The following is a 27,389-nucleotide window of genomic DNA, read 5'->3' on the forward strand; positions in this document are numbered from 1 at the left end:
AGGACAGGAGTGTGTTACTGTCAGGATCATCAGGTGGAAATAAAGAAAATATAAGCCTGAAAAAAAGAAAAGGACAGGGGTTCGTATTGCACTATTCCTTAACCCCACCCCCCCCCCCCCCCAAAGTCCACTCAGTAGATACCATGGCACTTCAGGGTGAGGGGAAGTCATCCCCTCAGTATTGTCATGTGATACACCAGAGCAGCTGAGAAGCCTCCCTCAGCTTTGTGTGGCTGCAATATCTGAGGTCTGACATTTGGGCTGCAGTAACTTAGATCTGACAGTTGGGTCATGGTGTCCAAGATTTGACAGTTGAACTGCGGTGTCTGAAGTCTTCTAGCAGCTGCAGTGCTAATGGCACTGCTGTGGTGGAACTAAAATTGAAAAAGAAAACTGTGGGCGGTCATAGCATCCAAGGCTGAATAAACGGAATCTATGAGTGTATAAACAAACTTAAGTTACAACCAAGAAGCAAAGATATTTCTAGAGGTGTTTCTACCTCAGATATTGCAGCCACACAAAGCTGAGGGAGGCTTCTCAATTTACAAATCTCAGATGTAGGTGGTAAAACCTGACCCACATGCTATGTTAGCATGGTACTACAATATCTTGGTTTCTTTTATACTATTGCTCATGTTTACCCTCCCCCACCAAATGAAGTAGATAGATTGAACTGAATGTGTTGCTTTGTGATTTTTAAAGCATAGATATGTTGAAAAACATTTTAGTTAAAGGTGTTATTGGAAGCTTGGCCTCCCATATTCAAATGCTAGCAAACCTATTGGACTAGTTCCTGAAGCCCAGGGCAGAAAATGATACTATAGGAAGTGGGGGGAAGAGAACTTGAATAAACCATGTGCTCAAGACAAAGGAGCACTAGGAACAGTTGTTTCCTGAACTTTGGAGAAGCAAGAAGCAGTCTGGAAAGAGATCTTGGATCCGGGAAGATGACTCCATAATAAAGAAAGACCCAAGTTAAAGTGTTACTAAACACACAACAGTAAAATCAGTCTGTATATGCAGCTTGTTATACTAACTGTGGAACCTAAGGGGTTCATCTTCTGCATTGTGTAAAAAGGCTGTTTTGAACTGTTTCCATCTTACTGGGTTTAGTAACACTTTAAACCCCTTAAGCCCCGGACCAATTTGCAGCCAAAGGACCAGGTCCCTTTTTGCGATTCGGCACTGCCTCGCTTTAACTGACAATTGCGCGGTCGTACGATGTGGCTCCCAAACAAAATTGGCGTCCTTTTTTTCCGACAAATAGAGCTTTCTTTTGGTGGTATGTGATCACCTCTGCAGTTTTTATTTTTTGTGCTATAAACAAAAATAGAGCGACAATTTTGAAAAAAAAATGCAATATTTTTTACTTTTTGCTATAATAAATATCCCCAAAAAACATATAAAAAAAAAAAAACATTTTTTTTCCTCAGTTTAGGCCGATACGTATTCTTCTACATATTTTTGGTAAAAAAAAACGCAATTAGCGATTGATATTATAGCGTTTACTAAATAGGGGATAGTTTTATAGCATTTTTATTCATATTTTTTTTTTACTAGTAATGGCGGCGATCAGCGTTTTTTATCGTGACTGCGACATTATGGCAGACACATTGGACATTTTTGACATATTTTTGGGACCATTGTCATTTATACAGTAATCAGTGCTATTTAAATGCACTGATTCCTGTGTAAATTGCAGTGAAGGAGTTAACCACTAGGGGGCAGTGTAGGTGTTATGTAAGACGTTATGTGGTTTTTTATTGTAGGGGGGCGTGGCCTGGCATGTGACGTCACTGATTGTCCTTCCCTATAAAAGGGAACAGACGATCGGTGACAGCCACACTAGGAAGCACGGGGAGAGGTTTGGTTACACAGACCTCTCCTCGTTCTTCAGCTCTGTGACCCGATCGTGGGACATCAGTGGCGATCGGGTCCGCTGGTCCCACGGCCACGGTCACAGAGCTCAGGACCGGGCTGGGAGCGCACCCCCGGCGGCACCCTCCCGACCCACGGCTGGGCACTTAAAGAATCATGTACAGGTAGGTGACTGTGCCCAGCTGTGCCATTCTGCCGACGTATATCGGCATGAGGCCGTTAAGTAACTGTTTCGTGTATACGCATCACATACATTGTACATTTGCTAAAAAGGTTAGCTTGTGTATGTTGTAGGCATATTTTGTAATACCTTGTAAGCTATGAATTGTTTTTTCCTGCAGTTGAATGTGCAACCTTTCTGTTTAGTAAAGCAATAATTATTACACTACAGATGTTTTTAAGTTGCCTTGCTTTACTGCAAAGTGACTTTAATAGTTTGCAAAGCAAAACACCGAATGAGCACGGTGCTTGCTGTAGCTAAGGGATATATCATTTTGGCAGGAGACTTTAATACAATTATGGACCCACTCCCGGATGTGTTCTATAGCAGCAGAGTATATCTGCCGATCTTGAGGAATTGGACCGAGGGCTACAGTCTGACAGACGTGTGCAGATGGAGATATCCTAAATATAGAGAATATTCTTGTCAACCAGATTCTCATAACACCTTATTCAAACTGGATATGTTTCTAACAATTGCTGAGGTACCCAATAATAAAGTCTGCAGCATAATATATGTAGCAAGAGCTATGCTCTGCTACAGCTTGTGCTTACTATGACACCCCATCCAGGTCCCCAAACTTGGAGAATGGTTTCATAATGGCTAAAGGACCCTGAGGTCTTATATAAGTGTCAGGAAGATATGGCTAACTTTTAGCATGAAAATGATCATGGTGTTTCAAGAATGTCTTAAATGAGCAGCTTTTAAGGAAACTATGAGGGGTTCATAGATGGCTGGTGCGAGTGAACTTAAAAAAAGTTAAAGCGGCGTTCCACCGATTTAAAAGTCAGCAGCTACAAAAGGTGTAGCTGCTGACTTTTAATAATCGGACACTCACCTGTCCCATAGTCCAGGGGTGCAGGTGAATGAAGACCTGCTCCTCTCCCCCTCCTCTCTGCGGCGCCGGCATTGTAAATGTGGATGCCTGGCTGTGGCTTCACAGCCGGGCACGTACTGCACATGCGCGAGCTGTGCTGCGAATGGTGGGGCAATCTTCTGGGACCTGTTACATGTCCCAGAAGATTGCAGGGAGGGAGGGGGGAGAGGTGAACTTCCTTCCAGCACCACGGAGCCTCAGGAGGAAGTGGGAGCTGAATGCCTCTAAAAAAAGGGTATCTCCCCCAAAAAAATGACACGTCAAATGTGGCATGTCAGGGGGTCACCATCACTTAAAGTGGAAGTTCCATTTTTGGGTGGAACTCCGCTTTAATAATGGGAAAATCATCTCAGTATCAGCAGTTTATGTTACAGATCCCACATTACAGATTTCCAAATGTGGAAAGATTCACAAATGTTATACGAGTTAATTATCACAGAAAATACTCCAGGATATAACTAATTTTAAAACGGCTCCCATCCCTCTTCTAACACCTATACTAACTACCCTGTGGAAGAAAGATGCATTACCTATTGTGAAACCCCTGTGGGCTGGTCAGGTGATTAGCACCCCTTGGTCAGCTAGCAGCGGGTCCAGGGAAGAGGAGGAATCGCTTAGGCATTATTACCAGCCATTGGCGGAGAGCTCTCTCTCCTCTGTAGCCAGCACTGGCTGACACCAGGAAGATCACATGACTGGACCATATGGGCCCGACAATTGGTGAGTATAAAAAAAATTCTCCCCATGATATGATGATCATTATGATCTGTAAACTTCCCTTTTTTTTTTCTTGAAATTCAATAAAAAGATTTAACAAGAAAAAAAATTCTCCCACAGGGTAGTTTGCATAGGTGTTAGAAGGGGGGCGGGAGCAGTTTTTGGATTAGTTAGTTATATCTGGCAAATCCACTTTAACTAATTAGAACCAGTTGTACTGGCTATAGGATACATAATGTCATACTGGCCCAATAACCTGACATCTGAACTTATGTCATTACTACAATATTTGTATCAATGTACATTATTCTTTGACTGTAATAAATAAGTATAAAAATAATTTAAAAAAACGATGATATTTTGCAGGCAAACCACCCCAATATACAAAAATAATGTTTTTTTAAATATTAGCATACACTGAGGTTATTTATATTAGGCTGGTCTTTATTACATTTATATCTAAAAAAACATTAAAAAAAAATCAGTCACATGGGAGAGAGAGCTGGGGGAGGTACTCCTGATGGAGGCGTGGCAGACAGTCTGGAGGCAGGCAGCCAAAAGCTCAATGTGCACTCTCTATAAAGAAAACTCTTATAAGATCCTCTATTTTTGGTATCAGACCCCGGACCTCCTCCATAAAATATACCCCTCCACCTCCGACCGGTGTTGGCGATGCCAGCGCGACAGGGGCTCTCTCTTCCATATCTACTGGACGTGCCCCCTAATAGCTTCCTACTGGACTTCGGTCCGACACTTATTGATCCGCCTCTTTGACGCACCTATACCCTTTACGCCACAATTTTTCCTGCTTGGCTTATCGCACCCGAAGATGACCAAGCCGTCCAGGAAGTTACTCCGGCACATACTCACAGCTGCCCGCTGTCTGATGGCGCTAAATTGGAAAAAAAATACACCCCCATCCCAAGACCTGTACACCAGAATTAAGGATGTTGAACTGATGGAAAAGTTGACGGCTAGGGTGAGGGACAAGCTGGACGAGCAGGGTGTGGTCTGGGAGCGCTGGCATCTTCGGGAGGGACACAAGGTGAGCTGCCCTGGAGGCTGAGATGCTAATCTACCTACCCTTCTGTTCTCTTCCCCTCCCCTTCTTCTCTCTCTTCTACTTCCCCATTCTTTTCTTCTTCTTCTCTTGTTACTTCTTTTTGTTACTAACACCGTGAGCTACAAGTTGGTACTCGGTGCTCCCTGCCGATTGCTTCGGTAGGGCCTAATGTGCCAGTGATTGCTGATTCTCTCTCTTCTACTGGGCACAGTGGTTTCCACATTTGACAGTTCTATTTTGTATGATCACCCTGCCGCTGTGCCCTCGGCATGTACTGTTTTTGATTTTGCTGTTGTATATTGTAATAAAAAACGTTAATTGAAAAAAAAAAAAATCAGTCACTGCATGTGAAAATATTACACTCTGGTGTCATCATGTTGGAAGTCAAGAAAAAGAAGTGTACACACATTGATCTTGGGGGATTTTTACCTGCAAAAACAAGTCATGAAAAATGCAGAGCCACCGCATAGGCCTCAACCTTGGCTATTCGATGTTCCCTCAGACCATCTCACTCAGCTCTTCTGGCAATCTGGGCTCTCCTGGTTCTTTTAGCCTTTTAGTTGCAGCACTTTCAGTACATGCCCACTCCTAGCCTTTCACTAGGGCAGTGGCCTCCAAACTTTGGCCCAGGGGCCAGATGAGGCTCTCTGCTTGCTTTTATCCAGCCCTTGAGGTACTATTTCATCCACTGATACCAATAATGGGGCATAATTTCTCCCAATGACACCGATGATGGGGCACAATTTCTCTAAATTACATCAATGATGGGGCACAATTTCTCCCAATGACAACAACAATGGGACACAATTCCTCCTAATGACACCAGTGATAGGGCGTAATTTCTCCCAATAATATAGCACAATTTCTCCCAATGACACCAACAATGGGCCTAATGACACCATTGATGGGACACAATTTCTTCCAATGACACCAGTGATGGAATACAATTCATTCCAATGTTAATTAAGAAGTGGTGCAATTCCTCCCACTAAGACCAATGATTGGGCACAATTCCTCCTACTGACAGCAAAGATGGGGTGTTGTTTTTTTTCTCAGACGGGACCTTTTCTACTTTCAATGGCCACAGCCCTCCTAAACTTTGAAGGACAGTAAACGGTTTAGAAAGTTTGTAGACCCCTGCACTAGGTGATCTCCTGGCACCCAGGGCTCCCTTACTCCTCCAAGACTTATACTCCCTCAATCTCTTGGACTCCTAGTTAACTCAGTTCTCCCAGTCCCCCTGACTTGTGTAGCTCTCTTACTCTAAAGGACATAGAATCTCTCCTCCAACGTGGAGTGCTGTCTCTTGAGTAGAGAACATGTCCTAATAGCAGTGTACCTGTCTCCTGCATGGAGCACACACCCATCTCCAAATGAGTGCCATGCACTATGATCAGGTCCTTGCTTATAAGGAGTGTTCACAGCTTTACACTCACTCAGCCTGCAGGTCTCTAACAAAACCCGGACATAAGATTGAAGGCTTCATCTCACCCAAGACTCTTTGAAATCTTCACACTCTGGACCCTGATCAGAAGAAAGCCAAAACCTGTTGAAAATCGAATACCCAGTTTTTCTGCTCAGTACAGACACTCTGGAGCCTTGTATTAGTGTGAACCCTGCATCACTTTTACCTATAGTCACACAGTGGCAAGGCCTAGCACTGTCACTATTATATATATATATATATATATATATATATATATATTATAATTGAAGTTTGTGTTGCATGTATTGCCAATAATTCAAATGGAAGCAATCCTTCTCTCTTCCTTCAATGAAATCCTCAACTACTGCATATACTTGCTTATTAAGCGGTCATTTGTAAAATGTCTAACTTTTATATGTGTGACTTACCAGTGAAAACCCACAGGAAAAGGTAGTTGTGATAAACAAAAAGCTATAACAGTGCATGTCATGCATAATACGTGATTTAATATCAATCTGCTGGGAGGAAGGTATGTTTTGCATTCCATAATAAAACATATATGGGAGAGATACCTACGTAACAAGATTGAAAGGCCTCTTGCTGCGATCCGATTGAGACTGCTCAATAGTAATTTTCTGGTTCATAGCTTCAGCCTAAATATGGGTAGAAAACACATTTGTGTCTTTTTGGGTGGCTAAAATATACACGTTAAAATGTATCTGGTGCTATTATGTCTGTTTTTATAGTTTTATTTTTAACTTACTCATCTCCAATTACACTCTCCTACCTTATAGGAGTGGTCCATAGAATATGTGCTGAAAGAACTAGCAGCATGATTTTATGATGCAAAGGAGAGATAGAACCAAAGCTATTTTTTGTTGAATGTTGAGCAACCTTGAATGGTTTGTGTTTATTACCAATGCTACAAGTGTTTTGGACCAGGGTGGTGCTGTGAACAAAGCATATCTTGATTTCAGCAAGGTGTTTGATACTAGTGATGGCCGAACGGTTCGCCCGGCGGTCGTTTCACAGCGAATTTTGGCTGTTCGCGGTCCGCCCGTTCGGCGGACTATTGGCGCTGTTCGCCCGGCGGACTTCCGTGTTTACTGTGTAAAAGAACTTTGACCTATGATGACACATCCATCATGGGGTACAGGACAGCCAATTGAGACATTACAGCACATGGACACTTGGACATTCCCCCTAACTTATAAATAGACCCGGCGGACATTTTACATTCTTTCTTCTGTCACTATAGGGAGAGGTTGCTGTGTGGAGCAGGGAGAGATTGCAGTGACCCAAATCGCTAGCTATTTGGTACACAAAAGTTCTTTTCAGGACTGGTATAGGTGTTAGGTGTAGTTCACAGTTCAGGATATAGGTTTGCTGTGCTACCGATTGTTGCAGCAGCCTGAGTGTCTTTTGTCAGTTTAGAGAAAGGGACAGGACGGTGTGTCTGCTGTAGGGACAGTCAGTTTAGTCATTAGCTGTTACTATCAGGTCCACAAAAGTGCTATTCCAGTTATTGTTCCAGTAGCCTCTGTTTTGTCAGTTTATATAGGGACAGGCAGGAAGCAGTGTGTGAGGCAGTGAGGGTCAGTTTAATCAGTAGCTGTTACTATATTAGGTCCACAAAGGTTCTTTTCAGGACTGGTATCAGTGGTATGGTAATAGGCTTGTACACGTATAATATTCTTTCTTCCAAATATAGAAAGAATATTATACTTGACTGCTGCCCTTCTGCTGCAGTCTGCTAATCATTCACAACCTACTTGTTCCACAAAGCTCCTTATAAGGACTGTTAATAACCTGGTGTAGGGTGCTATAGTACATAGGGTTGAGTGAGGTACAGTCTGCCATTCTATAAGGACTGGTATAGGTCCACAATACATAGGGTTGAGGTGCACTACTGCTGACCGCTGCCCTATACTGCACGCAGTCCTTCATCGGTATAGGGACTGACGTACAGTCTGCTAATCGCTCACACACAACCTACTTGTTCCACAAAGGTCCTTATAAGGACTGGTAAGGTATAGGGTACTACAGTACATAGGGTTGAGTGAGGTACAGTCTGCTATTCTATAAGGACTGGTATAGGTCCACAATACATAGGGTTGAGGTGCACTACTGCTGACCTCTGACATCCTCCTGGGGCTGTACCTCTGCTGTGCATATTATGAGGGGCTCCCTCCATCCCTGTGCTGACTTCCTCCTGGGGCTGTACCTCTGCTGTGCATATTTTGAGGGGCTCCCACCATCCCTGTGCTATGCTCATTATGAGGGGCTCCCACCATCCCTGTGCTGTGCTGACTTTCTCCTGGGGCTGCTTATTATGAGGGGCTCCCACCATCCCTGTGCTATACTGACATCCTCCTGGGGCTGCTTATCATGAGGGGCTCCCACCATCTCTGTGCTATGCTCATTATGAGGGGCTCCCACCATCCCTGTGCTATGCTCATTATGAGGGGCTCCCACCATCCCTGTTCTATGCTCATTATGAGGGGCTCCCACCATCCCTGTGCTATGCTGACTTCCTCCTGGGGCTGCTTACGGTGCAGGTGTCAGTGCTGTATATCACGGTGCTGATGACAGTACTCTCTATCACGGTGCTGCTGTCAGTGCTGTATATCACGGTGCTGGTGTTAGTGCTTTATGTCACGCTGCTGATGTCAGTACTCTCTATCACGGTGTTGCTGTCAGATGACTATCACGGTGCAGGTGTCATTGCTGTATGTCACGCTGCTGGTGATCATCTCCTGCACCCTCTTTGCCTACCCTGACCTTCCCTCTCCTCCATTGCCTTCATGCGCTCCACAGTCCTGAATTGTCACAACAATTTCCCATATAAAAAAAGAATGCTTGTAGTTTGACGATCCCAGATTCACCTCATACATGTGTTATGTCATTGGCCATGTGATGGGACTATGTTTGCACAGCTATCAATTATTTTGTGGCTGCAAATTTGACCTGTAGGTTTGCGAAGTTCGCCCCCCATTGAAGTCAGTGGGGCTCGCCGCGAACGTTCCGGTTCTCGAACTATCGGCCGCGTTCGCGGTAGGCGTTTGCGAAACGTCCCGTCGGAAGTTCGTCCATCACTATTTGATACAATTCCACATAATGATCTAATACAAAAGTTGAACAAGCTGGGATTTAACCTTTGGGTGGTTCAGTGGATATGCAGTTGGTTAAAGGATATATCCCAGAGTGTGGCTGTAAATGGGGCTCACTCAGAACAGAAACAAGTAACTAGTGGGGTACCACAAGGCTCTGTACTGAGTCCTGTTCTATTTAACCTATATGTAAGTGATATAACTAAAGGTTTGTTGGGCAAGGTATGTATTTTTTCTGATGACACCAGGGTGTGTAAAAGGGTTGATATCCCTGGGGTTTCTGTAACATGGAACATGATTTGGCACTGCTGGAAGATTGGTCAAAGCAGTGGAGACTGCAATTCAATATTTATAATGTAAAATAATGCACCTAGGGAAAAAGAATCACATTAGAGAGTACAGTGTTAGCCAGCACTACAGAAGAAAAAGATTTGTGGGTGCGCTTTTCAAATGATTGCAAAATGAGCAAACAGAGTGACTAGGCAGTGGGAAAAGCAAATAGAATACTAGAATGCATAACTAGAGGGATCACCGGAAGGAGGTTCTGATTCCATTATATAGATAGTTAGTGAGACCTTAGAATACTGTATCCAGTTCTGGAGACCACACTTACATAAAGATATTGATAAGATAGAATGAGTACAGAGACGGGTAACAAAAATGGTGAAAGGTTTGGGGGATAAAACATATCAACAGTGACTTCAGGATCTTAATATGTACAGTCTGGAGGAAAGAAGGGAAAGGGGAGACATGATTGAAAACTTTAAATACATCAATGGGGTGAATAGGATTCAGAAAAGCGGTCTTTTCATTATGAAACCAAAATGGGAACATGACCTCAAACTAACTGGAGGAAAGTTCAAAACTAATCTTAGAAAGTATTATTTTACTGAAAGGGTGGTTGATGATTGGAATAAACTACCAACAGAGGTAGTGAGACAGTCAACAGTAAACGGCTTCAAACATGCTTGGGATAAACATAAATCTATAGTCGGATAGCAAGGCTAAGAAAAAAAAGTTGGCAGATTTGATGGACTACTTAGTCTTTTTTCTGCCGTCACTTTTCTATGTTTATTAATTTAGGGAGTTATGTTGACCTAGGTGATTCAATTGTAAAGGATCTCATGGAGCAAATTATTTTATAAAATGCATACTACTCTCAAAAAATCACGGGACGACAGGCACCACAATGGAGCATATGTACCCATGCCAAAAATGAATAACAAATACCTCCCAGCAGGAAGAGAATGTTTTCAAGGGAAACATTGAAATACAATATACACAAAGGCTCTATGAACATGAAAAAAAACAAAAAAAAAAACACAAAACCAACCGTGAAACAAAAACCCACTCTTTCAAAAAGAAAAAAAAACGTTTAATCTTAAAAAAGTCTCTAAACAATACAAAAAATATACCTCCAAAATAGATGAAAATGCCAAAATAATACCCTCTTTATTTTCAGAGGAATGGTTTATCCAAAACCCCCCTTACTGGCCCTTCTATGCTCCTGCTTGCTACATTGAAAGATCATACGTGCATTATGTTGTATAACAATTTGCTGGAACTGCAAATCTTCAAACCATAATAGCAGGGATCGCAAACTTCATCCCTAGTAATAGAGTGCAGGCACTCCTTGCACCATTATTAATAAAGAGAAAAATAGCTGTTTGTTTTGCTATAAATGTAGCAGTTGGCCAGAAGAATCCAATGTGGTCAACTGATCATTCCCTAGAGACCAAATGGGTGCATCATATAATGATTGTTTAATGTTTGGCCCTCACAGGTATATTTATTTTAAAGGCCTTTACACGCACATGAACTTTAATGGCATCCCGGTCTTAGTCCATAGGGTTCAATATTGAATTGGCCCAGCCTTTGCAGCTATGACAGCTTCAACACTTCTGGGAAGACTGTCCACAAGGTTTAGGAGCGTGTATGGGAAGGTTTAGCCATTCTTCCAAAAGCGCATTGGTGAGGTCAGGCCTTTTCATCCAACATCAGTGCGCTTCTGAAAGAATAGTCAAACATTCCCATACACACATTACCAAACCTTGTGGACTCTTCCTATAAGAGTTGAAGCTGTTATAGCTGCAAAGGGTGGGCCAACTCAATATTGAACCCTGCAGACTAAGACCGGGATGCCATTAAAGTTCATGTGTGTGTAAAGGCAAGCATCCCAAAACTTTTCACAATATAGTGTGCATATATATATATATATATATATATATATATATATATATATATATATATATATATATATATATTTGCATCTGATAAACGGATCAGGTATAGCTTCACGGTACTAAATAATCATTTTGGCTAATATTCCCAAATGGACATCCAAGACAATTCCCGAATTAGGATTTGATCACATCCTCTTTTAATAAAGCCCTTTGTCCTGGGACATAATTGCTTCAGCTGTCAAACATGTATATATTATTCAAAGCCAATGGCAACTGTCCAACCAACCTTTGTTTTATAGCATGCTATGCTTAAAAACCACTACTAATCTTAGCAGAGAGAGACTTTGCTTTTTAAACATGCTTTGCTAAAATACTGAAAATAAAATAGGATAACACAGCACTTGCAAATCCTTTGTCTTTCATTCCATTGGACCCAGTACTTCCTGGATCTTCTAGTTAATGGGCAGATATATTTTAGAATTTCAATAAATGTTTGTTTTGTAAGTTATATGTTTTGGTGTAGACTCTCAGACTGCTGTAAAGACATCTTACCTTGACACCAAACACTTTCAAATAAAAGCTTTCAATTGGACTGAAGCCCAGCTGTGTTTTGATGTATTTCGGATGTCCAAGCACTCTGATATGAACTGTGACCTGGAAATGGTTCTTCTTCTGGCATACATAGGTATCATCTACTACTGAGAAGTTGAATCCTTTGTCAGTGATTACTCGGTACCCCACAGCAGGACTGAAAGAAAGAATAGTCTGTTATAGTATAATACAGGAAAACAAACTTCGGTCCATTTTTGACAGAAGCAAGGTCAAATTTCACTGATGAGACCCCATGGGCAACTTTAATTGTTCTAGCTGCAACTACAGACAGCTCTTTGTCGCTGAAAGTATTTAAGAATATCCCTAAACAGTTATATTATTTTATCATTCTGGCTTGCAAAGTAATAGTTATTTTTAAGATAGTAAAAACAACAAAACAGTATATACTGTGTTGCTGCCTGGCCTAGAATTCTATTGTTAGAAGATCCAAATGGCTTCCTAGTATAACATTTGGTCAGAGGGTTTCAAGAATGAATATTAATTAGAAAGACAAGATATACTTTTTCTTTTTTACACAACATCTCAACCAATTGACAGAGGTTCTAAAACCTAGTGTCTAGTGATATTATTACTGGGTACAAATAAAAGAAACCCGACAGACAAACAGGGAGTCTGACATTTCTATATTGACCTCCTAACAATGCCCGACTGTCATGCTGACCCTCCTGTTATAGGATATTTGAGTAAATAACAATGAATATGGTTGTAGAAAAGGAGCTACGACTTTCTCCTACCCCAAGGGCTCTGCATTTTTCCAAGTCAGTGACAAGTACTCAAGTATTTTAAATGCTTGCTTGTGTTTTTTTCTTTCTAATAAAGATTTTTTTATCCCCTTGTGTGTCAATGAATCTGCTAGAAAATGTCACTACCAGGAAGAATCTATCGCCTTGCACAGCCCCATTCCTCCTTGTACATCATAGCCTACTTCTCTTCTGTGAGTGTTTCAATACTCTTTTTGATGATCCAGTTTCTCAGCCCCCCTGCCTACCTATTTTCACCTAGTTGTTAGGGGAGTAACAAAGGTGAATACCATAGAGTGACACCTCAATGACAGCTCTATTTTTGCTGAAGCTTCTGACTTCACATTCAAGATGTGGACACCCAGCAGTGGTCTCAGGGATTTTGGATAACTACACAAGAGGGGCGTTTACAGATAAATAACACGCATAATAGATTTTAAATGCACATACAGTATAATCATATGGGAAGATTGTTGTTTAAATGAATGGTTTGACAGAGGCTCTAAGCCAGAAGGTAAACATTACAGCCAGCATTAACAGATGATCTTTCTAAAGTCATGTTATGTTAGGATGATTTAGGGGTCCTGAAATGTAATGTTGGTCTCAATAAATAGGGTCATAAAAGAATGTGATAATGGTGACCATAACAATTAGATTTTTGCTGTAATTTTTCCTGCTTTTGAACAGATCCATGGGACATGGAAACAAGACTAAGTGACTTAAATATGCACAAAAACATAGGTGCAAAAAAAAAAAAAAATGGCAGCAGGTGCAATACACGTATGAGTCAACATTTGAAATATTTGGCTGTAGCAAAAGGCAGTTTGTGTACAAAGGGCTGGAGAGTGGTACAATAATGCGTGTCTTTAGGCAACAGTGAAGCATGGTGGAGGTTCCTAGCAAGTTTGTGGCTGCATTTCTGCAAATGGAATTGGAGATTTGGGTAGGTTAACTTATGTCCTCAATGTTGAGAAATACAGGCAGATCCATCATGCCATTCCATCAGGGAGGAGTGTAATTGGCCCCAAATTTATTCTGCAACAGGACAACGGCCCCAAACATACAGCCAATGTCATTAAGAACTATCTTTAGTGTAAAGAAGAACAAGGAGTCCTGGAAGTGATGGTTTGTCTCCCACAGAGCCCTGATCTCAACATCGAGTCTGTGTGGGATTACACAAAGAGACAGGATTTGAGACAGCCTACATCCACAGAAGTTCTTTGGTTAGTTCTTCAAAATGTTTGGAACAACCTACCTGACAAGTTCTTTCACAAACTGTGTGCAAGTGTACCTAGAAGAATTGATGTTTTATCCAGACTGCCCCAATACACCTTTGCAGCAGTGGATTACTGCTATTAGTAATCTATTGCTGGCTACAATTAGCCTGCAATAAATTTCTATAGCGGTGATTTGCTGCTGTATAGAGAGGTTAAGGCAAAGCTATAACACACTATAACACTCCTGCCTGACACTCCCATAGTGAATGGTAGCGTGACAACGTCACTTGTGACGTTTCCACACTCCCAATGTAAACACATTATAGAAGTGCTGTGTTTACTTTCCCTTTCCCAGAGTGCTCCTATGAAGGGCTTTGCAAAAGATTTGGAAGACCAGCAGTTGATCGTTTTAACTCCTGGGCTTAACTTTAAAATGGCACTGGGGAAGCCATGGTTTTCTTACACCACACTGATGATGATCAACAAGCCAGAAACAGCTGCATGCAGTTCGGAATACATCCCTTTATGTAGTTTAAACTCATCGGTTCTAAATGTACAAGTGGCATAGGGGAAAAGGCAGTGATTTGCATGATTTGGCCAACTATTTTTAATTTTTATTTTTTAGATTTGCAATGGAAGCGTAACATACAGATATGGCCTGTTTATAATAGGCATGGCTTTGCTTCACACTGGTTTAGTGAATGTTTTGTTTTCCTTCTAGCCCACTGTACCATAGTTCCTCTTCTCCTATCTTCTTGTTGGTCCCCCAACCCAAATCCACAAAAGGTTTATATGCACGCAGAAATCTAGATGTGAGCCAGCTTGCAAGTAAAATCGAGTCCACACAAAATGGTACAATCGTACCCTCTAAAAAAAATACAAAAACCCATTTGAAAAACTTTGGATTTTGTTCAATGGAGAGTAAGATCTTAAAAGGTTACTCCACTTTTATTGAAATTCCCATTTGAGTGATCTATGTACATTGCAAGGATTTTAACAAACTGTTGCAGATTGCTACCTGCTTGTGTTCTGAAGAAAAAGCTATTTGTCTATGTGGATGTGCAAAGTGAATATGAACGGGAGTGACTTTTTCATTGTTCTAATAAGAAAAATTGCGGGATCTGCATCCCTTTAGAAGTAATTAACTTTTTTGGAGTATCTCAACAAAAATAAGATGTCTACCTGGCATAAATAGCACACAGCATCTGTTGGTGTAATCAACAAGCATTAAAGTTTATGTAAAAAAAAATACAAAAAGTGCAGTGCTGCACCTTTTGTATGTTTTTATGTTACTATTCGCCACCAGTGATTTGTGTCAGCTGCTTTTCTATGCATTATCCTAATATTGTAAGCGCAGGTTTATTGTTTGTATTTGATTAAAGTTTATGTATTACATCTATATATATGTAGAACAGTAATAGGCTCAGCTGAATGTGTATAGACTTCTTTGATATTACAGTGACACAGAGATGCAGTAAATAATGTTGAGCTGCCTACAGGAATCCATACCAAACCATGAATAGCCTCAGACACATCAGATCTTTAAGCAGATACCACAACTGCTTGGCATCCAGTCTGGGCCAGGTAATAGAAAATACTTATGTTTAATTTTTTACTTACCTTTTGCAGTCCTTTTGTTTCAGCCCACTCTTAAAAATGATTCATGCACTATTTTACCAGCCTGGTAATGTTTTGTACAATACATTTACACTATCGCACATACATTATAAACAAATTGCTGTGGAAAGTAGTCATTAATTATATTTATAGCACTTTTGTATGAGGGCAATTTCTGTAATAGGAAGCAGAAAAGACCTACATTGTCTCAGTTAGGCTCTTGAACAGGGTTGCCCATTGCGATGTCTGGTAAGGCTTCCATGTCAATGACTGATAACACTTATCCATGGGAGATACAGCTTGCCCATCACTTTCATAGTCGTGAACATCCATAATACAGTCTGCAGGTGGAGCTGCAATGAAAATAAACGTGAACATCATGCTTATATCAAAAACACGTCAAAAAGAATCTGGCAGATTAGTGTCATTGCATTTTTATGAAATATTTAGTATAACTAATGGTAATGCTTTTTATTTATTTTTTGATAAATAAAGGGTTATGACCAATTTTGTTTGTCACCTGCGTTTCATTGGAGAGAAATCTCTACAATGTGAGGGAGTCAGTGGTTGTTGCCAAGATCACAAGAACTAATATCCCTGTTGGAAGACTTTCCCTCTATTTTCTGATCTGGCGACAACCAAAACAGAAAGCAATAAAAACCCAGCAGGTGTTCTACTCCTTTGCCACTCCAAAACTAAAAAACTAAAAAAAGTTTGCTTTAGTTATACTTTAAACATTGTTTTAGATATACACTCACCATCCATTTTATTAGGTACACCTTGCTAGTAACTGGTTGGACCCCCTTTTGCATTCAAAATTGCCTTAATTCTTCATGGCATAGATTCAACAAGATGTTGGAAACATTCCTCAGAGATTTTGGTCCAAAATTGACATGATAGCATAACGTAGTTGCTCCAGATTTGTTGGCTGCACATCCATGATGCAAATCTTCCATTCCACTACATCCCAAAGGTGCCCTATTGGATTGAGATCTGGTGACTGTGGAGGCCATTGGAGTACATGGACCTGTACATGGAAGCATGGATCCATCCTGCCTTGTATCAACGGTTCAGGCTGGTGGTGTAATAGTGTGGGGAATATTTTGTTTGCACACTGTGGGCCCCTTAGTACCAATTGAGCACTGTTTAAATGTCACGGCTTACCTGAGTATTGTTGCCTACCATGTCCATCCCTTTATGACTAGTGTACCCATCTTCTGATGGCTACTTCCAGCAGGATAATGCACCATGTAAACAAAGCTCAAATCATCTCAAACTGGTTTCAGGACAATGAGCTCACTGTACTCCAATGGCCTCCAGTTCCCCCCCCCCCATCCCCCCACCCCCAGTTCGGGTTCACACCAGAACATGCGAACAGGCAAAAAATTTGCACGAACATGCAAAGCCTGTTAAAGTCTATGGGACACAAACATGAAAAATCAAAAGTGCTAATTTTAAAGGCTTATATGCAAGTTATTGCCATAAAAAGTGTATGGGGACCCAGGTACTGCCCCAGGGGACATTTATCAATGCAAAAAAAAGTTTTCCCCAGTAGCAGTGATTTTAATAATGCTTAATGTGAACCATTAAAAATGAAATATTCCTTTAAATATTGTGCCTGGGGGTCCCCTTTAGTCTGCCTGTAAAGTGGCAGACCTGTCTGATGTGTTTTACAGTGCCGCAGCAAAATGACATTTCTAAAGGAAAAAAATGTATTTAAAATTGCTAGTGGCTGTAATGTATTGCCGGCTCCCAGCAATATAAATAAAAATCAATGAAAAAAATTGGCGTGGGTTCGCCCCCCCCAGTCTATAACAGGCCCTTTGGGTCTGGTATGGCTTTTAAGGGAAACTCCACGGCAAAATCAAAAAAGAAATTAGTGTGGGGGGTCCCCCGAAAATCCCCCAGATCTCGACCCCCTATGTGAATGGGTAGTGGGGTACCCGTACCCATTCACCAAAAAAAGTGTATAAAAGTGTCAAAAATAAGAACCACAAAAGACAGTTTTTGCCAATTCCTTCATTAAAAAATAAAAATAAAAAAAAGTGTCCCACGATGTACATCCATCGTCAATCACACTGCCCGATGGACCCGAAAAATAGAAAAAAATAAATAAAAATACTCCACCTGCATGGGAGGCCTCCCTACAACTGCTGTCTTTTCCCTGTGACAGCTGTTATATAGGCAAGGGCAGGGCCACCTGCTGATGTAACCGGATGACCCTGCCCCCTCTGATGGCACATGATGTCACAATGGGCGGGGTCACTCAGTTACATCACCTGGTGGCCCCGCTCTTGCCTATATTAACAGCTGTCACAGCCAAGAGACAGTAGTCAGCGGGACGCCTCCCATCGAGGCTTTTTTTTCCTATTATTTCGGGTCCGTCGGGCGACGTAGGTGGGGATGAGATACATAGTGAATAGGCTCTCCACAATGTAACTCATCTCCACCCAGAGTCAACCTCATCCATTTTCCACAATGCAAATCAATCATGCCAGCTTGTTAGCCTGGGCAAGAGACAGTAGGTGGCGGGACGCCTCCCATCAAGGGTCCATCAGGCGACGTGATTGAAGATGGATGGATTCCAGATTATGATAAGCCCCCCCCAGACCCCCACAACCACCAGGCCAGGCTGGTGGAGACAAGGCCCTTGTCCCCATCAACATGGGAACAAGGTGCTTTGGGGGGATGGTGCTCGGTGGGAATGAGGGATGCATTGTGGAGAGGGATGGATGGATGGTGCTGGGTGGGGATGAAGATGATTGAGTTGCATTGTGAAAATGGATGAGGATGACATACATAGTGAATAGGCTCTCCACAATGTAACTCATCTCTACCCAGAGTCATCCTCATCCATTTTCCACAATGCAACTCAATCATGCCAGCTTGTTAGCCTTGGCCCTCAGGTATCCCATCCAAGGAGAAGGAGATTACATTAAGTCCAAATATACAAAGGCAGCACAGCAACACACACAACTTTTGTGACTTACCCTTTACGCTGCTCTCTGGAATCTATCTGCAATGCATGCACCTGATAGGGCTGGGTCACCACGCTGATGAGCTGACCACACCCCCTGACCTTGTCCTGGCTAATCATGGTGTAAACTAACCTAGCAGCAGCCAGCTCCACCTCAGCAGGGAAGGAAGAGGAGCTAGTGTTGGCCGCAAAAAGGCGTTGGCCAGCGGAGGCCCGAGCTTGATCTATGTAATACCTTTCTCCACTTCTTCTGGGGGGGGGGGGGGGCTGGGGGTGCTAGTGAAAGGAGGCTTCCTTCTCTATAGAAGCCAGGCGCTGTGGCAGTGCAGTTGACAGATTTCATGTGCTGTAGGTGGAGCGGGCCCTAGCCAGCTCAGGCCCCTTACTTCAGTAATGCCTGTACCCCCCAGATAAAGGTCCTGACTGGGACTATAGGTCAAAGATTGTTTTCTAGTCCTCATGGGGAAAGCAAAAGCTGAATTATGAAATGTTTGCTTTAAAGATAAATAACTTTTTTCTCTTGCTTCTTTGGCTTTATAAGTAACCCCCCCCCACTCTGATGTAGATACTACAGAAACTGTCAATATCATTAAATGGTTTATTTTCACTGGGAAAACTTTAAAATGTGAACGATCCTTTAAAAAGTATACCAATTACAAGTAAAATAAAATGAAATTACTTTGTCTTGTCTCAATGCTCCATGTCTGCTGCCAGTTCTCTCCTTCTCCTTCTTCCAAGTGAGAATGTTTCCTTTTCTTTGATGAGGAAAATGAACTCCTTAAAAAAAAGTGAATAACATTATTAACAGAGAAATTGGTGAAAATGGGTATTGAAAAAGTTTATACATTTTAAGCATACTTTTGGTGCCATCTAGTGTTAGAATTATTTACTTTCCACACAGCTGTACATTCAGAAACTCATCTTAGAAACGCCTACACTAAGCCAGAAAAAAAAAAACATGAAAGCTTCTTTTCAAAGTATATTTTAGATATTTTAAGAAATTATGCAAGCAAAATGTGTGAAACACTTATCCTGACACAAGCTGTTTCTAACTTTACTCAAAGGTACATTACATTTTTTCCCACAAAATTTGAAATGTTAATGCGATAGCCATATACAACTTCGCTAGCTGTTTAATGTATTCCAACTTCTAAAAACAGGATGCTTGCTCCTAAGGTGGCCGTTTCAGTATGCAATTTTTTTTTCATTACAGATCCTTTTCAATGTATTATAGGCTTATCACACCTTGAATGTGTCATATATATATATATATATATACACACACACACACACACATACAGTATATGTGTATGTACTGTATATATGACACCCAAGAAAGTAATGCTAAATAATTCATATGTCATTAAATATATGGGATATGTCAAATACTATTATGCTGATACAAATGGCAATCACACAAAAAATGCAATGCTGTGTAAGCTTTGATACCATTTTAAAAAGTATCAAATTATCAGCTTCAGAAAACCTGTATTGTATGAAGTGATCAATTAAGGCCACAATGTATATTTCATTATATAACAAATCCTAAATCACTTTGTAATTTTCAATCACAATAGTATGCTTATGTTAAAGTCAGATATTGTAAAACTCAAACCTCACTTGATTTAAAGGTCATATTTACGTAGAGTTTAAATTCTTTGTTTCACTCTTCAGTATATATTGTACCTATTATATATGCATTAAATATTGATCTATATTGGGTAAAAAAAAATTTTTTTCCCTAACAGTATTTAATGGCTCAAATGATACGAATGATAAAACATTGCTGATAATTACAAATGTATTAAGGAGGCAAATACCAAATTTCCTTCTAATGATATCTTTAAAGCCCAGAACTAGATGGTTAGAGTGAGGAAGAGGTATAACCTCTATAGCCTTTTAATTGCGGCCTGTGTCCCTGTCTAGTAAATTTCCCTTTACAGCCTTTCCTGATGTCCCAACAGAAAGTGATGAGATCTCCCTAATGGGCACCCAGACGATGACAAAAAAAAAAACTGACAAGGGTTCTCACCCCTCTATTAAAAATCTCATTATTTGTGCCCCTGTTGGGGAAACTTTGCTAACTTCCTGTTACAATTATCTGACCACACAGGAAGTGAGAGAAAATCTCTTCCATAACTCAGCAGGCACCCTTATTAGCCTCTAAGGCACTCTCACTAGACAGGTAGGGTGGCAGGTAAGCAAAACCAGTTTTAGAGGAGCCAGAAAGTTCTTCTGTGGGCTGCCTGCTCCTAATAATAATTAAGTTTTAACTTTAAAATGGCTGGCAGCCACAATCTAACTCTACAATGAGTAACTTCAAAATAACATATGTCTCCCTAAAGGGGTTGAAGAAATCAGAATGGATGGTGATGACCACCGACACCTGGGAATACAAAGCCACAGCTCTGCAGATGGACAGGATGTCTGATGCAACACAGGGACCAATGAGTCCGATGTGTGGACTTTGAAAAAGAATCTGCAGTGTGTGTAGGCAGGTTGAAATATGTTGGTTCTAGTGATATAGCGGCTAGCCCAGGCCAGTGGAAAAGCTCAGTTCCCAGGCTTTTTAGTCATAGCTAGCCCACCTGTGCTATAAAAAAGGGGAAAGCTGAGGATCAAGAACCCTTTGAGTCCATTTGGTTGATTCTGTTCCCTCTTACAGTTGGAGGTACTAGGACTGCTGTGCCTTGCAGTCTGCTAAAGGCACCAGGACTTTCAGAGACACCCAAGCCATGGAAAATGCCAGGATGGACTGTCACCTCATGGAGGTATGCCTGGGAAGCCAGACTACAGTAGTTAGTTTAGGGAGAAAGGTATTGTTCATGTTGAACTGTCATGCTACAAATTGTTCAGTAAAGTTACATTAACTGTTCTGAGCCTGGTCTAAAGTTATTCAAAGAGATGCATATTGGTTCTGGCGTATCTAAAAAAAACAGGATCTGTAAAGCATTACTAAGGTGACAGGTCCTGTGGTAGCATGGGGGTCGATTTTCTGGGTCCCTTCCTAGCGGTTTATTTCCAATAGCAAGCAAATCCGAACCCACGTTACTGAGATCTATGGCCTGGTCACAAGGTACAGAAAATTAAGGCATAAATGAGCATGCATGGGGTTTGCACTATGTGCATGGCAGGACGCCATTCTGTTACTGTGAGTGAACAGAAGAGCGCTGGACTGGTGGAGTGGGCACTGGCTCAGCATATCCCTCCCAACGCAGCATCTACCAAGTTATAGAGTGTAGTGACATGGGAAACCACATTTTCCGAGGAACTCTGCATTTCTATTGCACACAGTGAAGAATCCTCTTTAAGTTGGAGAACTGCCTTAATGTTAGGCCGCGTACACACGGGCGGATTGTCTGCCCAACTAAGTTCGGCAGACAATCCGACAAACAGTCCGTTCAAAATTAGCATTAACGGACTTGACCCCACACGATGAGCAGACAGTCCGCTGAAAGCGTGCGTGATGACGTGTACAGCACGTACGACGGGACTAGAAAAACGATGTCCTATACACTGCAATGCAACCTTCGGCCGTGTAAACCCTTTCTGAGCATGCGCCATACTTAGTCCGTCCAACTTGCCTACACACGAGCGGACTGTCCGCTGAAACCAAGTTTGGACGGACAAAACCAAGTTTGAACGGACTGTCTTACGGAAATTCCGTAAGACTTTGTTCGTCAGACTGTCCGCTGAAAAAGTCTGCTGAAGCCCACACACGAGCGGATTGTCCGCTGAAACACTGTTCAGCGGACTAAGTTGGGCAGACAGTCCGCCCGTGTGTACGCGGCCTTAGACTTCACATGACCACAGTCTCCACCGGGTCCCAGGCATTGATCAGCACCTTCCGCCGCAAAAGGTACCCCTACATGCAGGGCAAGCAGATCCCACCCACATGTAGAACACCCAGCAGCAGGAGTCCAGAAGTGTACCTGAGCAGGCTAGAGTACAGGGAGAAAAGTTGATAGGCTATTCCAGCAAGGATCAACCCTCAACGAATTGCTTAAGGCGTAAGCAATCACAGAGATGATCATCCAGCTGGATGAATGCAGCAGGATTTTCATCCTAATACAGGAGTGTTATGTTGAAAATTCAAAGCACCGCTATGTTACCCCAGTGCAGCCATGTTAACATAGTATATATTGGTGGATCCTGATCCTTATCTTCTAACGCAGATAAAGAGTAGCTGTAGAGGTATTTTCCCTTGAGTAGTAAATGATGCACATAACCACAGTGACAACAACCATCTGTACTGGAAATAATCCTCTTTAAATATGGCTACCAAGATCTCTAAATGTCCAAATACCTCTAACACCCATTTGTAAAAATAAAAGGAATTCCATGTTAGGTTCACTGAACCCTACCAATAGCACTCAACCCAGAACAATGAAACAGCTAGGAAAGCTATAGGTTAGTGTGTAAACTGGACTTTCAACTAATAAAAACTGTATATCAGCTGAATGAAAAAATAAACATAATAAAGTATTCATCTTGTTAAAATTTTTGCTTAAATTCTTTCAAGATGGCTAGGCCTAAGCCCTGCCTTAATCAACCATAGCTATCCTCTTCTTTGCCAGAGATCATGTGATCAAATGCCTATATTCTGTTCAAATGTTGTGGGACGTTAGTGTAATTTACACTTACCTCTGTGTAGCATTCATCACAAAATACAAAAGCACACCTCATTGTAGTAAGCCTTATTTTCAAAGCTTCACAGATGTGCATTAAATTCTTAACTACTTAAATTCAAACACTGTGAAGGCACTGGAAGCATGTGGGCCATGGTAGTGTGGCAGGGAACGTTGTGACATGCCTGAATCTAACAAAGGGTGTCATGGGAGTCAATGTCTATTACTCATTACAAGTATTTGAGACTACTACTACTCATTTATTTTCCAACAGTTCAAAATATTACATGACAGATGAAAGAATGGAATGTTTTGGGATCTTTGTGTTGCTTGCTTTCATTTTTAAAGCCATCTATTTGCAGCCAGGCACAGATGCTACACCCTACTACATATCAGTATCACAGGAGAAATGCTACCGGAAACAAAGAAACAGGATCAAACAAAGTTCGCTTCCTCTTCCCTTTTAATCATATACGGTAGGTAAGATAAAATACAAATATTGACAGACTGTGGCGACTGATAATAGTTAAACATCTTGCTATTACCTGTTGTCTGGGGATAGTCTCTGTTCAACATATGGATAGTTATAATCCATGCAGGATTTGTTAGGGGAGCAATGCCATGAACTCTCTTGGTTGTTCACTTTCATGCAGCTCTCCTTTGAAGTACTCAGAGAATGGACTGCTGATGCAGGGTTCGGAGAGCGATCCATGTACCGACAAGATCCAGAGGACTGTATCGAAAGGGTAGGTTGAAACCCATTTGGAAAGTGAGAAGTATGCATTGAACCTATAAAACACAGCATTGCATTGTGTTAAAAAAAAATAAAAAATGCCAATTTATTTACATCTAAAGTGCTATATTTCAGTTTCAACTTTGTAAATCAAAATCGAACACAACATAATTCAATCTTCCCTTGCTGGAGCTTATGAAAAAGAAAGTCATTCTAATTTTTGCAAACTCGTGCTTACCATGCAAACACTTTGGATTGCATTTACAGAACATGGATAAAGCTCGGGTAGGTGAATCTCCTGCTGAGACTTTTATGTCCTGACAGGTGACTTCTGCAGCTGTCAGAATACAATGAGGCTGCCGAACAGTAAATTCAGCTGATTGGCTGCAGTCACATTATGGCAAAGTTCTTATCTTTTCAGCTACTTTGATTTTCAGATCAAAGAATTTTTGGTTTGTAGGATTTGTCATATAGGGGGAAAGTGACAGAGAGATGAGCTCATCATTCTTCTTCTTTCTCATTTCACTGTCCAGTAATAAGCCAACAACTGCAGCTAGAAAATAGTCACCTGTTGTGTAAATCTCAAAACTGGATGATCGGAAAAATAAATCTTTTGGTCAGTAAAACTTCACATACAGTATCTCACAAAAGTGAGTACACCCCTCTCATTTTTCTAAATATTTTATTATATCTTTTCATGTGACAACACTGAAGAAATTACACATTGCTACAATGTAAAGTAGTGAGTGTACAGCTTGTATAACGGTGTAAATTTGCTGTCCCCTCAAAATAACTCAACACACAGCCATTAATGTCTAAACTATTGGCAACAAAGTGAGTACACCCCTAAGTGAAAATGTCCAAATTGGGCCCAATTAGCCATTTTCCCTCCCCGGTGTTATGTGTGAATGGGGAGCAGGTGTGTTAAATTTGGTGTTATCATTCTCACTCTCTCATACTGGTCACTGGAACTTCAAAATGGCACCTCGTGGCAAAGAACTCTCTGAGGATCTGAACAAAAGAATTATTGCTCTACATAAAGATGTCCTAGGCTATGAGAAGATTGCCAAGAACCTGAAACCGAGCTGCAACACGGTGGCCAAGACCATACAGCAGTTTAACAGGACAGGTTACACTCAGAACAGGCCATGCCACGGTCGACCAAAGAAGTTGAGAGCACATGCTCAGCGTCATATCCAGAGATCTTCTTTGGGAAATAGAAATATGAATGCTGCCAGCATTGCTACAGAGGTTGAAGGGGTGGAGGGTCAGCCTGTCAGTGCTCAGAACATACGCCGCCGCACACTGCATCAAATTGGTCTGCATGGCTGTCATCCCAGAAGGAAGCCTCTTCTAAAGATGATGCACAAGAAAGCCCAAAAACAGTTTGTTGAAGACAAGCAGACTAACGACATAGTCATAGTCTGTCATCAGACATAGTTCTCAGACTATGGTCTGATGAAACCAAGATAAAATTATTTGGTTCAGATTATGTTAACTGTGTGTGGCAGCGGCAACCAGGAGAGGAGTACAAAGACAAGTGTGTCTTGCCTACAGTCAAGCATGGTGGTGGGAGTGTCATGGTCTGAGGCTGCATGAGTGCTTACGAAACTGGGGAGCTACAGTTCATTGAGGGAACCATGAATGCCAACATGTACTGTGACATACTGAAGCAAAGCATAACCCCCCGTCCTTCGGAGGCTGGGCCGCAGGGCAGTATTCCAACATGATAATGACCCCAAACACACCTCCAAGACGATCACTGCCTTGCTAAAGAAAGGGTAAAGGTGATGGACTGACCAAGCATGTTTCCAGTGCTAAACCCTATTGAGTGTCCGTGGGGCATCCTCAAATGGACAGTGGAGGAGCACAAGGTCTCTAACATCCACCAGCTCCGTGATCTCTTAATGGAGGAGTGGAAGAGGACTCCAGTTGCAACCTGTGAAGCTCTGGTGAACTCCATGCACAAGAGTGTTAGGGCAGTGCTGGAAAATAATGGTGGCCACACAAAATATTGACACCTTTGGCCCAATTTGGACATTTTTACTTAGGGGTGTACTCACTTTTGTTGCCAGCAGTTAAGACATTAATGGGTGTGTGTTGAGTTATTTTGAGGGGACAGCAAATTTACACTGTTATACAAGCTGTACACTCACTACTTTACATTGTAGCAAAGTGTCATTACTTCAGTGTTGTCATGTGAAACGGTATGATAAAATATTTCCAAAAATGTGAGGGGTGTACTCACTTTTGTGACATACTATAGTGTGTGTATGTGTGTGTGTTTAGATGTTTGCCTGGAGTCATCTTCAGGATATTTGAAATGAGTTTGGTGGGGGTGTACTGAATCACAAAGAATAGATGCAGGAACTCCTCCTTCCTGATTCACCCCTTTTCTTCACCCCTACCCACCTCTCAGCACGATTCCTTGGCTTCATCCCCTACCCACCTCCCAGTACTGACCTTTTAGACAATACAGAACAAAGTATCATTTTGTGGTTCTAAGTAATTTGTATAGAATTTGGTAATAACAAGAAAAGCAGTAAAATAGATCCCCTGCATCCAGCAACAATAGATTCCCCCTAACAACAATGGACCACCTGCTACAAAATACCCCCCTAGCAACAATAGACTTCTGGCAGCAACAACAGATCTCTCCACAGCCAGCATCAATAGACTCTCCGTCATCCAACAACGATGGACCCTCTCCCAGCATCAACTGACTACCCAGCATTACAAGACCTATCTCCAGCCACAGTAGGTTGCCCACCAGCAAACAGACCTCCTCAGCAACAGTAGACCCCCCTACAAATATTGATCCCCTGGCAGAGAGCACCAATAGACCCAGCAGCACACCACAGCACCCCTTGACATTACATACAGTCAGTCCTGGAGGTGCTAGAACTGTGTTTCCCCGCATTCCCACTGAAAAAAAGCCCTGGCTGTATGACAGTACTTGATTGCTCAGATTCAGCAATAGCCTATAAAATGTTTAAAGAATTTTTTTCACCAACTCCATGAACGCTTGAAACAATTAAGGGACCATTCATACCAACTGTGCTGGACTACATTACCAAAAGCAGTTCCAATGCAATTTGCCCTAAGTCCTACTGCTGCAGTTTACTACAACGTACTACAATGGAGTGCACTGATAACAACGGGGGCATTTTTGTACAGTGCAGCACATTCCAACATGCTGTAACTTGTCACAATGTCTCTTGCATCATTGGAGCTGGGATGAGATCTGTCCTTGCAGCACTCACAGTGTTGTACTACAGGAGAGAACCCGGCTGGAGCCTTGAGCGGCACCCCCTATTTGTTGTCACGTCACAATGTGCTGAATCACATACGCATCACATCTAAGTTGGATAAAAACCAAGCACTGTAATGT

General features: G+C 41.7%; 1 protein-coding gene across 3 annotated transcripts in view; it reads right to left on the reverse strand.

The window, feature by feature from the left end:
* The window catches only part of MYRFL (myelin regulatory factor like), a 237,798-nt gene that overhangs the window by 159,602 nt on the left and 50,807 nt on the right, over positions 1-27,389 (reverse strand). For all 3 annotated transcript variants that reach the window (XM_077468900.1, XM_077468899.1, XM_077468901.1), the window contains 5 exons: positions 23,811-24,054; positions 19,317-19,414; positions 15,863-16,013; positions 12,027-12,222; positions 6,758-6,834 (listed from right to left, as the gene is read on the reverse strand). In XM_077468900.1, coding sequence (XP_077325026.1) covers positions 6,758-6,834; positions 12,027-12,222; positions 15,863-16,013; positions 19,317-19,414; positions 23,811-24,054 — 766 coding nt within the window. The remainder of the gene's footprint in view (positions 1-6,757; positions 6,835-12,026; positions 12,223-15,862; positions 16,014-19,316; positions 19,415-23,810; positions 24,055-27,389) is intronic.

This window comes from Lithobates pipiens, unplaced genomic scaffold, assembly GCF_037356315.1.
Source record: "Lithobates pipiens isolate NorthernLeopardFrog02 unplaced genomic scaffold, aLitPip1_a1.2 Scaffold_8, whole genome shotgun sequence".
Lineage (NCBI taxonomy): Eukaryota > Metazoa > Chordata > Amphibia > Anura > Ranidae > Lithobates > Lithobates pipiens.